At 34.0% G+C, this 13,682-nt stretch overlaps 1 protein-coding gene across 2 annotated transcripts in view; it reads right to left on the reverse strand.

The window, feature by feature from the left end:
* Positions 1 to 13,682, reverse strand: part of FYB1 (FYN binding protein 1) — a gene marked incomplete at its 3' end in the record, with an annotated part of 137,085 nt that overhangs the window by 3,207 nt on the left and 120,196 nt on the right. For both annotated transcript variants that reach the window (XM_084233608.1, XM_084233609.1), the window contains 4 exons: positions 12,770 to 12,795; positions 10,509 to 10,575; positions 7,845 to 7,935; positions 6,843 to 7,005 (listed from right to left, as the gene is read on the reverse strand). In XM_084233608.1, the coding sequence (XP_084089734.1) occupies positions 6,843 to 7,005; positions 7,845 to 7,935; positions 10,509 to 10,575; positions 12,770 to 12,795 (347 nt within the window). The remainder of the gene's footprint in view (positions 1 to 6,842; positions 7,006 to 7,844; positions 7,936 to 10,508; positions 10,576 to 12,769; positions 12,796 to 13,682) is intronic.

The raw sequence follows: 13,682 nt of genomic DNA on the forward strand, positions 1-13,682 counted from the left end.
CTATGAAAGTAAAAAGAAATAAAATTTACAGATTTGAAAAATCTATATTATTTTAATAAATAGAAATATAATTAAATGATAAAATATATTGAATGACTGTATTTATCTCCAAAAATGACTCATTTTTCTTATGTGGACACATTATCTTTCCTTACTTTCTTCTTTTTTAATCTTTAAATTTTTTTCTTTCCCACAAGTTTCTCTCAATTTGCAACAATTTTTCTTCCCTTTTGTTGAATTAAAAATATTTTCTTCTCTAAGCTACTGCAGCTCATTGCACAAGGTTTTACCCAATTTTAGGAAGAATTTATTAAGCATAGTTTCTCTGATTACAAAGGTGGTTTTTAGGTAAGGTATTTCCTGAATCTAAGCCTAAAATTTTCAAATTTTATTATGTGTAGCAAAGTCAGGACTATGTTCAACTTTCCATGCAGATGGCAATAATCAATCTAGTGGCTATTTGGGGGAGCATATATCTTAATGATTTCAGAATAGCTCTCTTATTCAGTGTGAAAGATTTTCCACTACTGCTTTTGCACTCTTACAGTGTTAGGCTTTTTATTTTCATCTTTCATGGAACAAAATCACTATGGAAAATACATACAAGGGATTCTAGTGGTTTCATGATTAAATAGAACATAGACCATATCTTATGCTAGAAAGCAGTGATTTTCATTTTGAGCATCTTATATTTGTCACTTATTGCAGAAAATTCTCCTATGAATGAGTATGGATACTTCTCTTGCGAAAAATGTCTGCTGATGTCTAATTAATATTACTAAACTTTAGAATTATTAGTTTTATGTTAGCACCTAAACTCTGTTGTGTGTTTGAGACTAATATCATTTATTGCTTTGTCAATAATGCCTCTAGATCATATTTCTCACTGAGTCAATTTGTTAGTCTACTTCAGATCTAGTTTTGGTTCTAAATCAAAGTAAATGTGTAAAAATTTATAAACTAGGAAGCTCATAAGGTTAGTAAAATAAAAGTGAATTTATTCAGACATGTTTATGTCATGTTACCATTTATTTAACACAGAAATTTTCTTCAAGATCACACAACTGAAATTATCAGATTGAAATTTAAGACAATGAAATTTGCCTTAAAATATCCCAAGGCAAAAAACTCCACCTGAATATTTTATCAAGAAATATACCAGTTTTTAATGAAAGCTGTTTATAAACATCATATTTAGAAAAGAATCAAAATTATATTTGAATTCCTGTAGTGTAGAAGTAATGAAACATGGCAAAATGATCAAAACACTATAGTAACATTTTTACTCAATGTATGAAAAATTAGAGCTTGTATACCTTTCTTTTTATTTCAATCAAAGCAAATATGACTAATATAAGGACATTTAAAGTTAATTTCTATGATGCTTGGGTACTCTTAGGTATCACAGTTATTTTGTTCATGTGAACAGATCTTTTTTAAAAAATTAATGTATATATCATCATTTAACTTAATTTTCAAAGGAGGATAAGCTCATCTCTAACAAACTCAATTCTACATGTATATCTTGAAAGAGAAAAAATCTGTACAGATAAAAAGCTTTTATAGTAAATTGTGACTTTGTGTCATGGTTCCAATAACTAGAAGCTGTTTACTTATATTTTAAGCTAAAATGTGGACAATTCTCTGAAGGTTTTGTCAAAAGTTTTTTTTCTTTAGTTAAAATGGGTGGTTCTGGTTTCATTTTGAATTTTCTCCTAAAAGAAACTGGAAAATAAAGCAATGCAATACTGTGTGTTCTTCTTATATGGTTATGTTTATATTAATGATTATAAAATAGTGACTTATATGAACTGAACCCTTTAACAATGAAGTCAATCTCATCGGGTTTCATGAAGTTTTTGAACTAAAATTAGAAGACAAAGAATAAGAGAAATGTATGAGAAATTGCAAAATGTTACCAGAGACTAGAATTATTCTAGTATCACATATATTTCTGTTAAAAAATCTGTAGATAATTAAGAGAATATAGTTCAAAATAAAGAGAATATAATCACCATTTTTAGAAATGAAAGGTTTTTGTTTTCCTGTGCTTTTAGGTAATCTACCTTTAAAAACTCAGTGATGCTAGAATTGTGTTGGCCTAGATAAACCCCTGCCTGAAATTAACACTAAAACAACCCTTTACATGACCAAGGTTAATACCTCATAACATACAGCTGAATTAGCTAAATTTATAAATTAATTGTAGAAAGCATATTTTCTTAGATTCTCAAAATTCTAGTACATTTCCTTTTATATCTTTCCTGTTCAAGAGCTCTAAGGACAAGCTCGCTCTTCCTGAAAAAGAGAAATGCTCTGTGGTTATATTTGTGTGGGAGACACAAACATCAATGATTTTGAACATTATTTAAGAAACTATATAGAGATGGAGTGTGGGATGGTGATGTACTGCTCTATTTTAGCTTCCTGAAATGATGTGATAATTTCGGGCTCATTACCTGTAAAATTACTATTATACGGCATTTTCACAGGGTTGAGACTTTCAATGCAGCTTAAGTTTTGCTGTCTACTACCTTTAAAAATCTCTGCTAAAACTTCATTCTATTAAAAGTATGATTCATGACAGTGTCAAAACAAATGACTTACCATGAATTTTTATATAATCTCTCCATTATAGTTCCTAGAAATAATTTTTTTTGCAATAGAAACATACTCTCCTTGATCATATGTTCTATGTACACCCAACATAATGTATGTTAATGAAGCAAACAAACAAATGAAATAAACAGAAAGACTCATTATGTTCTGTGCCATGTAGAGCAGTTGCCATGTTCAGTTAACCCTATATTATTGTGGGTATTGTTATGCTAGGAATTCTCACAAATAGCATGAAATTATTACTTGGAAAAGGTCACATTCATAAAGCAGAACACAGTGGCTTGAAACAAATGTTTTTAAATATGTGGTGGGGTAGAGCCAGTTAAGAATGTAACACCCACCCCCCATATGTGCTAGTTAATTTCTTCCCAAAATATTTGTCTGCTACAGTGCAGATGTGTCCTGGGACTAATGACTCACCTTTCAGAAGGGTGTTGTGAACATAAATTACCATGGAAATACAAAATCATCTTTGGAAATTGGAAAATAACTTTATTGCAATGTATTCAAATTTTCACTTAATAAAAGTGATAACTTTTAAAATTTTCTTATTATTTCAGTAGTTGTGAGCATATCCAGAAATAAAGTTGAATTTACTCAATTTAGTCTCATACAATTTCAAAAAATATCATACTTCATAGATTTACCCAGGCAAGGGCCTCCCTGGTGGCGCAAGGGATTAAGCACCCCACTATGAAGTAATACACAGCCTCTGCAGCACAAGTTCAATCTCCGGCTGGCCAGGGAGAAGCCCACATGGTGAGGCAGACCTCTCCTGTCTCGCCCGCTGCTCCCCTGAGCAGTGTATTTCAGTTCATCTGCATATTCTGCTCCCCACTCTGTCTCTGGTGAATCCTCTCACCCTCCCCCACCCCTGCATCTCTGGCCTGTACCCAAGCTCTTGTATGCATAAATAAATAAATCTTACAAAAAAATCCAAGATCTACCCAGACAAGTGGAAAAATGTCCAACTTCAAAGGAAAAGATTCATAATATGAATCAAAGAAAACAATAAAATGTGGTATTAGTACCAAATATAAATTATAATGCTAGTTTAATAAAAATGTTCTTTCTCCCTCTCGCTATACTTATTTTTAGGCTGCAAGTCAAGCTTTCTACATTTCAGAATTAAAAAAAAAAATTCCTCAATTGAGCAGCTGTTTGTTTTAAAATTGAAAACAAAATTACTTAGGCAAAGAAATCATCAATTGGATTTGGGAATATCCAAAGCACTTTTACAATCCTTCTTTCTTTGATGCTCAAGGAAAATGAAGAACATTTTGGCCACAAATAACTCAGCTCCTATCTCAGAACACACATTTTGTACAATTTTTTTCTCCAGTGATAGCAGGTGGGAAAATTCACAGCTTATGAGACATTGGTTTGTAGAATAAGTGCAAATATTGAAATTCTAAACAATTGGGAAAGTGCCAGAAACATATTTGCGATCTTAATGTCTATGCAATTTCAATTCCACAGTCAGTGCATGAGACTTGAACAAATGTAATAGCGCCTGTAAAAGTGGCTTAAACTCCACAGTGGGAAGGGATGATCATTAGTGCTTTAACCTCTAGTTTATATCATCAAGTTAGGTTTAGTAAACTGTTTTTATTTGATAAATTAAAAAAGCAGGGGGAGTAAGGAAAATGTTAGGGCTACTATGGTGTTGGATTATAATTGCTTTTGCTGCTCATCAGAAGATGCAGAAATAAGGAACTGATAGATATAGAGTTTCCTGGATGATAAACAACAGGTGAACCATAAAACTAAGGATAAGAGTCAACAGACATTTTCCTGTGTATGTATGTATGCATGCATGTATGTATGTATGTATGTATGTATGTATCTGTCTGTCATACTTTCATCTGATAAACTGACTGCAATCTCCAAATTGTTACATTTAATTCAGCAAACCCCAAACAAGGTAGTAGGTCCTACAGAATGTGTTGGCCAGCGTGTGTTGTTCTAATGAATTAGAACACTTCATTGAAGCTACTCTCAAACTCAGAATCTAATAATAGTAGATTGGACATGGGAAATAATTTGCAAATTAGAAGGGAGAAAATACACTTCCTAGGTCCATAACCTACTAATTACCCACTATTAACATTTTAGTTTAGTTTGGTTTAGCTGCTTTTATTTATATAATTTTACTATCTGACTATAAATACTACCCCGCATTAAGTAGGCTTCTTATTTCTCTTACTATTATACACAGCATGAAATTTTCCTCATTTTTTTAAAAGATTTATTTATTTATACAAGCACCGGGTACAGTCATACAGTCAGAAGCGCGGGAGGGTGAGAGAATTCACCAGAGCCAGAGGGGAGAGTAGAACAGGCAGAGTGACAAAGGACACTGCTGAGGGGAGCAGCGGGCGGCAGGAGAGGTCTGCGCGCCATGTGGGACCTTCGCCCAGTGGCCGGGGATTGAACCGGGGCTCCAGAGGTTGCGGGCAGCTTCGCAACCCAGCGCTCAACCGCTGTGCGGCTGGGGAGGCCCTGAAAATTTCCTCATTATTTATCATAATCATCATATAAAATATTCAGCTTGGTGTGTTCATAGAATTTATTTATTTAAAAATTTTTGAACATTTAAAATATTTTTGATGATCTTTTAATGCATATAGCTGTTTTGCATTTAATGCAATTCTTTTTTTAAAAAAAGATTTTCTTTTATTTATACAAGAACTGGGGTACAGGCCAGATGCACAGGAGGATCCACCAGAGACAGAGGGGGAACTGAACAGGTAGACTGACAAAGCACACTGCTGAGAGGAGCAGCGGGTGAGGCAGGAGAGGTCTGCTGTGCCATGTGGAATTCTTGCTGCCAGCCTGGATCGAATCTGCGCTACAGAGGCTGAGGACAGCTTCACAGTGCAGCGCTCAACCTCCTGCACCAACAGGGAGGCCCGCATTTAATGCAATACTTAGGGTAATCCTGACACGTGCTGGTATGAATGGAGAGTTTGTTTCCTATAGCACTGTTGACAGTGAGCTTTCAGGCTCAATATTATGCTACTCCTGCCTGTATCCTTGTACCCACCCCGTTTTCTCCTTTTAAAAGTCAACAGTACCGAGGCCTCCCCGGTGGCGCAGCGGTTGAGCGCTGGGTTGCGAAGCTGCCCGCTGCCTCTGCAGTGCCAGTTCGATCCGCGGCTGCTCCCCGGCCACCGGAGGAGGGTCCCACATGGCGCGCAGACCTCTCCTGCCGCCCGCTGCTCCCCTCAGCAGTGTACCTCGGTCTTTCTGCCTGATCTGCTCCCTGCTCTGGCTCTGGTGAATTCTCTCACCCTCCCGCGCTTCTGACTATACCCAGTGCTTGTATAAATAAATTAAAAAAAAAAAAAGTCAACAGTACCTCCTCCATGACAACTGTGGGTCCATTTCCCCCACTCTTGAATCACTGTGCTTTCTTCTTACAATTCCATTTCAGTTCCTATCCCTGAGTCACCTTCATGTCATTGAGAGTCGACTCAGAGTTTATGTTTTTCGTGCAATCTAACCAAACTGATACAAGACCTCTAGGCTGGTATCCAGTTTTAAATAAAGGACAGCACAACCTTTAATTATTCTCCCTGGACTTTACATGAGACAAATTTCCTTTCCAAATTAGACAAAAACATTTTCATCTGTCAGCTTTAATTACTGATATAGTCAAAGAAGACAGGAAATCTCTCAAATTCCTTTGGAGTAGTAGGTCTTATAGGATGTGAACACAAGTGAATTTGCAAGATAGAAAAAATGGAAATTCTACCTGTGACATACACGAATTTCAAAACTAGGTCAGAACAAAAGCTACTCATGGCTTTGGCACAGTGATTCTCACTTTAGTGGCCAGAAGAACAAGCTGGGAGGACATTATGGTCACAGACTCCATCTGACCAGCAGAGCTTGCAACTTAGCAAATGAAGGATGGGTCAGGCAACTGCACATTTAAAGCCCACACAAGGATTTTTGACATGGGGCATTGAATTTCGAGAAGCACTGATTTGGCACAACCGTGTACCACAGTGGCAAATATAGCAAGTGAGAAATGAAAAGAGATGAAAAGAAAATACATTAGTTTCAGCATAGCAAGATGTCTAATTTCTTAAAAGTTTTCCATGATTTATAATATGTAGAATAAGAATAAGAAAAATTAATAAAAACAGGGGCAATAACTAAAATTTGTTTGGTAAATTCTGGAATGTCATTTCCATGTAGCCTAAACAGTGACTTACATTTTCCTTCTTCGTTTCTGCAGAGGACTTTTGTGTCATCTGTGTTTTGTATAACTTGAAGAGATTCACCAGGTTTTATCTGGAGATCTCTGGTTCCACACTTTTTAGAAGCTAAGGAGGGTGCAACTCTGGTTGAATAGAGGACTCTAATTTCACCATCATACTGAAAAAAATAAAGAAAAACATTTTACATTATTGATATGTACCAGTACAGTAATAATTTATCTGTTAGCAGATTTATTAAGAAAGTCTTTGCTAAATAAACAGTTACTTGTTTATAAAAGCTAGCATAAGAGCATCAATGAAAACTGCCTTTAGAAAAAGTCACTCATAACCTCACCACCCTAATATAATTTTGAAATTTGCATTTTTTTTTTTAAGTTTAGTGTGTGTTCATTTGATGTGTACTACAAAATGATGACCATAACAGGGCTAGCTAACAAACCTATCACTTCACACCATTTATTTTTTGTGGGGAGAATACTTAAGATTCACTCTCTTAGCAACTATCAAGCATAAAATATACGGCGTGTCTACTTATAACCACCATGCCATACATTAGATCCCCACAATTTATTCATTTTAAAAATGAAAGTTTCTCTCCATTTCCCCCATCCTGCCACTTGCCCTGGCAACCACATTTTTATTCCAAGAGGGTGAAGTTTTTAGATCCCACATGTAAGTGACACAGTATTTATTTTTCTATGTCTAATTTCTTGCCGAATTATAATGATCTCAAGGTCTATCTACATTGACATAAAAGTCAGGACTTCCTTCTTCTCATAGATAAATAATATCTCATTGCATAAACAATATATACTGATTATTATTCATTCTATTTTTTATTATCTACTTACTAAGCATGAAAGGATGGTTACATTTAGATGATTATCACAGTATGCATATTGCGCATATATGAGAGTTTAATTTATTATAGAAATAAGTTTAAATCTAGAAGAAATCATTTCTACGAACTTTATATAATATTTAACTATGACATACTTTAAATTTTTTCCTGAAGTCTTTTTCTTCTTTTTCCTGCTTTTTTAGTTTCTTAGGGTCTTTTTCTTCTGTCTTGACCTTCATTCCTTGACTAGGATAGAGGAACACATATCATATAACACTTATTTTGAAAATATCAAAAGAACAGTATATAATAAAGCATTCATACATTAAATTTTTGCTAAATTTTATTTTTAATTAATTCCTTTTCTGACAAATCCAGTACATTTATTGTAATAAATGACATCATTTTCTAACACAGAAGGGATTCTTCAAGAGGATATAGATTAAATGAAAATGCATTATCTGTTATGTTGAGCTGCACAAACACTGAGGTGTAGTTTAAACATGGCTATATATCAGCAGTTTCACATGACTCAAACTATTCTTGAGCTATAATTTTCAGTCCTTTCTAGATAATTATGAGGCTTGGCCAATATCACAGAAAAAACTTTTTAAAAATCAGCACATCATAAAAAATGGCTTAAAAATATTATCTATATGATTTATCATATCTATATGAAATGGAACCAGGATGGCAGGCAAGAAACCTTGTAAGTTAAAATTTTAGATACTATAGTTTCTTTTTAAAAAATTGTATTATTTTTTATTAAGGTAACATTAGCTTACAAGACTATGTACTGTATATTATTATTATATGTAGTTCATAGATACCAATTGAACTAAAACCAATGATTATATGTGAAATTAATTACTAAAAGATAGTGATTTTCCAGTCTGTCCACTTACAGTATTACCTGGAAAGCTTTTAAACACTATCACTGTTCTTAACCATTTCCTAAAAATTTTAATTAATATAAATTGATTTAAAATTTCTAGTTATACTGAATGGTGTTTAGGTACTAACACATATATTTTCAAAACTTCTTTGGTGATACTAACTTGCAACTGAGGTAGAGAACCATGTACTAGGGTTAAATATGAATGTCAGGGAAAGGCTGTGAATCTCTGCATAAAGAAATTTAAAAATCAGAATATTTGAGAATAATGAAATACTCTGAACATTAACATTGATTTTTACTTGATTGCCTAAGATTAAGTTTCGTGTATAACAGATTTATTTAAAATGTTTGATAATTTTTGAATCTTAGATTTTAATTTATTCACTTAGAATTTAATGACTTATCACAATATTCCATACCGGTTCTGCATCATCACCTCATCTCTTATTTTATGGGACTCTAGACATTATTGGAATTGCTGTCCCAGATTAGCACTGTGGAGCTAAAAAGTCCCACAAGCTCTCTTAGAGAATAATTTATTGAATTTTATTTAAAAACAGAATAAGATGCTGGAGATCATGAAATTGTTTTAAATTGAAAATAAGAATGGAGAAGAATACAGTATATATCATATAAAGTTCACTCAGTTGGGTTTTATTTTGCTTGGAAAAAAAAGAACCAATATGTGACTGGATTCTGGAGGAGCTGTTTTATGGAATATAGTTGCATCTGTGCATTAATAAATAATAAAACAGAAAATAAATTATCAACTGTCTGGGATAAAACAACTTCCTGATGAGTTGCTGAAGTGAAGTGAGATGGTGAGGAATATAAAAATATATATTACTAAAGAAGATTAGATTTCCTTTTGAAGGAGAACTGAAAATTGAGAATAATTCTCCTTTCATCTTTCTTGTTTGTTTTTCCTACAGAAATTGATCTTTGTATATAAGTAAAAGAATATTTTCCCTTCAGTTTCTTTGATCTTGAGATTGACTCTCTGTCAGTAATTTAACAATGTTAGTAAAAAGTAGTGTTCCCTCATGTGTTTTTACCAGTATAGTTCAGAAGTCACCATTTATTGTATCATATTTTGTTACTCTCAACTAATCAAATCTAAGAACTCTTTACCATCTTTTCTCTTGAAAAAGCTAGAGAAATGCTCTTGCTTTTATACACAGATCTCCTCAATTATTTATTGGAGCATAAAAAACTCCTACTTTTTCTACTTCAAAAGAATTTTCAAAAGGCATTCCTTTTTGTATAACTGATCTTATATTTTTTGAACAATTTTTGTCTAAAATTAAATCAAAATTAGGTGAGTTGAGAATGTCACTATTCGCTATGGAATGCTTTTTTAAAAAAATGATATTGAACCTTTGAGAATCAGATGCGCCTGTGAAAGAGACATAACCAAAAGTTCTTTTATAAAGCAAATTTTATTTTCCATAAAATAAAAAAAAAATATCTCCTGTGGAACTCAGAGAAAATTTGAACCAGGTGGAAGAGGGGAGATATAAATTAAGAAGTGAATTTGAGACAAAAGGGTTTTGGGAAAAAAAGTCAACATAAGGGGAGATGATTCAGTGAGATTGGTTGTGTGTGATCAAGCACTCAAATACTTTCCCCATGAATGAATAAATAAGTGAATGCAGACCACTGTGAGTCACAGGGCAGTGGATAATCAGGGGAAGAGGAGCAAAACTATAGGGAGAGCAGGAGGGAAAAGACGAAGCTGGGGGAGAGGAGAGAGAAGGAGGCAGACCAAGGCTATCTACTTACAAACCTGGCAAAGATCAGGCAGAGAGGACAGAGCAAACAGTGTAACCGTAGACAAACAGCCCATTGGGTTTTATTCCAGTTGAATTTGCTTATGCAATATCACTTTCATTACTTAATTATAATGAAACAATTTAATTACCTCATCTCGAAGGGTGGAGGAGGGAAATCAGAGGCATCCACATCATCATAAACTTCTTCTCCCTCTTCTAACAAAAGGCAAAATTTTGAAATACTGTTAGTTTAAGTTTTAGTAGGAGCAATAAAAAATGATTTTTACATAAAAAAGTGCTTGTAGTACATGAAAAGTTCTCCTAGTGCCTAGATACATTTCCTGGAAGGGGAACGGTTTTGGGCATGTGTGTTAAAATTGCTTCAAAAAACCAATGACCAGGATTGTCATTATCACTTTCTGGGGGGAAAAAATAGTAACCTAGATCATTTAAAGATCTACAGATTGATGAATGGCAAGACTAGTAGACTGCTGACAAACAAATTAACATTCCTGGTTTTGGGACAGCAGACAGTGGAGACTGAACACATCATTCTTTTTGGATTTGGAAAGATGATAAAATATATCCTTTTATGTCTACGTCTATGTCTTTATCTACCTACCTACCTACCGATCTTCTTCCTCTTTTACTCACTGATGTGTTCTGCTGTAACTTTTAACTTACAGTAATTTAGGAGTGGCACCACCTTGAAATGGAAAGAATATTTTTTTTCAAAAACATTTCTGACACTGCAGTTGTTTAGAATCAGTACTGGTGGAAATTGCTATGACCTTATTTGGGTCAGTGGATTTTTCAATCTGTAGTTCCCTGTTATCTTTCTTCTAGAGTCCTTGTCTAGAGGGATGCTTCCCCTCTGTACCTATTAAATTGTTTTACAGCAATTTCAGCTGTAGATATTAGTTGAAAAGTGTGCAAACAATTTAAGGGATGATTATCATAAAAAGTTTAAATGCACTTTGATAGTGGCTAGAATTTTGATTTCCTTTAAAAATTCCCCTCTCTCTTTCTCTTTCCTCTCTTTCCATCTATATATGTAAATATATATAATACACATAAATATATATAATATATACATATATGTAAATATTTAACACATACACAAATACTTATATGTGTACGCATGCATTTGTATTATTTCCTCATTCAGGTTCTTTTCATAGGATAAAACTTGCTCATGTGTATAAAGAATCCATAATATATATGTAAAAATATGATTATCATTGATTTCCAGAAGAGGAAAAAATGACTATTCTATTCAGATTCATTTAAAACACAATTGAGAACAAAAGAGAATTGAAACAAAATGACATTTTTTTACTGAATTGATCACATTTGTTTCAATTTATCCTTACTCTGTGGAGCTATATTTCTTGAAAATTATAGATAAAGATATGTATAGCATAAGTTATTGATAAATCTCAGTTATTGTCTTACCTATTTTCAAGGTGATAACTGAAAACAAAGTCAGTCTGGAAATAAAGATTAACTTTGTATTTGATTTGCTTTTGATGTATTTATAAGATAAACTTTTTTAAATTTCCCCAAAATTCTTGTGAGGCAAAATTTTCTTTTGTTCAAAGTAAAGCTGAGAAGCCTTTTAAAGCGCTGTCTCAGCAAGCATAAAAAAAATAAGCTCATTAAAATTGCACAAAGAAGTGGTGATCGGGTTCTCAAAAGTTTTCCATTTAGTGGATATTTTTCTAGATACAATATAAATTGTAATTTTAAAAAAAGTCAAAGAAATTTAGATGTGTAAGGTCCTCAGTGACATATAATCTGGTCTGTTTTTAGAAATCTTAATTCAGAGGGACAATACATCAAGCTCTGAAAGAATTGGGGGGTGGGGCATGGAACCAAAGGTGTCCATTTCTGCCAAGTTCACCCTTTCTCCAAAGTGACCCCAAAGACTCCTGGAAGAGCTGTTTGTTTATTTGTTTGTTTGTTTTTTATATAAGAACTGGGGTACAGGCCAGGTGCGGGAGGGTGAGAGGATTCACCAGAGACAGGGTGGGGAGCAGAACAGGCAGACTGAAGAAATACACTGCTGAGGGGAGACAGGAGAGGTCTGCCTTGCCATGTAGGATTTTCTCTGGCTGGCCGGGATGGTATCCATGCTGCAGAGGCTGAGGACAGCTTCATAGTGCAGCGCTCATCTGCCTGCGCCACCTGGAAGAGCTGTTTAAAAACCATCGATCTTTTTAATTTTCTTCTTCTTGCTATTTAACAGTTGAGAAACCATGGCTATGCACAGTGTAGAAACTTGCCCAAAGTTACATAATTTTCAGGGTCAGGACTTCCATTCAGATATTGTGGGTATGTGTAATGATTTCCCACTATTCCAACTGTAAGAAGGAAGATATAAAAGATACAATTAGATTGCATTACTTACCCAATTGTTTAGGAGGAGAAGGGAAACTGAAAAGAAAATGAGAACACAATTATAATCAGCCTAATATAAAATGGAAACTGAGTATTTAGGAAAGGCAGGAATACCTAACAACCTGGAGGCTTCATAAGCTCATAAATCTGTTGACCATCATTCCTCTCTCATTCTCCAGTCTCCATTTCCCCAAAAAGTTCCAGTTTCTGTGCAGCAATTTGGAATTTAGCTATAAATTATATTTAATTCCAATGTTGGCCAAGAAATTAGAATGAAGATATTTGGTGGTTTATTTCATCTACAATCATTGGACCATTGTTTTCACATCTGTTTTATGAGTTTGGGCATATCATAAAATCACACCAGAGGAAATAAAAATGACTCAGTCACTTGGAGTTATTGTGGCAAAGCTCTGCTTCAAAACGATTTATTTGACTCAAAGTGTAGAAATGCAGAGCAAAGTCAACAAAGGTCATAGGAATTTTAATGATTCCAATCTGTACCCCAAAACAGGAGAATGGTGAATAAGACAGGAATATCCATTCAAACTAGAAAGCAAGAGCTTATTAATAGGAGTGTTCTGGAATCAGAACTGGGTGGCATTTAGTTGCAACAAAAAAGCCCCTTGTTTCTATTATTTCTAAACTTTAAACACACACACATACACATGTACACACATACATCACTGGAAAAATGGTGCACAGTTACACTAACGTGGGAGACATTAGTTCAAACAATCTCGATCAAAATTAGGCGATGTGTAATTGAAGCAGAAAAAATAATCTCCGCTTTCATTTCCAGGTAAAGATCTTATCTGAGTAACGCTGCATCAAGAGGCTGATTTCTTATGTTCACTTAAATTTTTAAGTGTCCTGTTTATTGAGTGTTGCTTTAGTGCTTCACGTATAGGCTTAAACTTAGG

The sequence above is a fragment of the Talpa europaea genome (assembly GCF_964194135.1).
Source record: "Talpa europaea genome assembly, chromosome: 5".
NCBI classification, from domain to species: domain Eukaryota; kingdom Metazoa; phylum Chordata; class Mammalia; order Eulipotyphla; family Talpidae; genus Talpa; species Talpa europaea.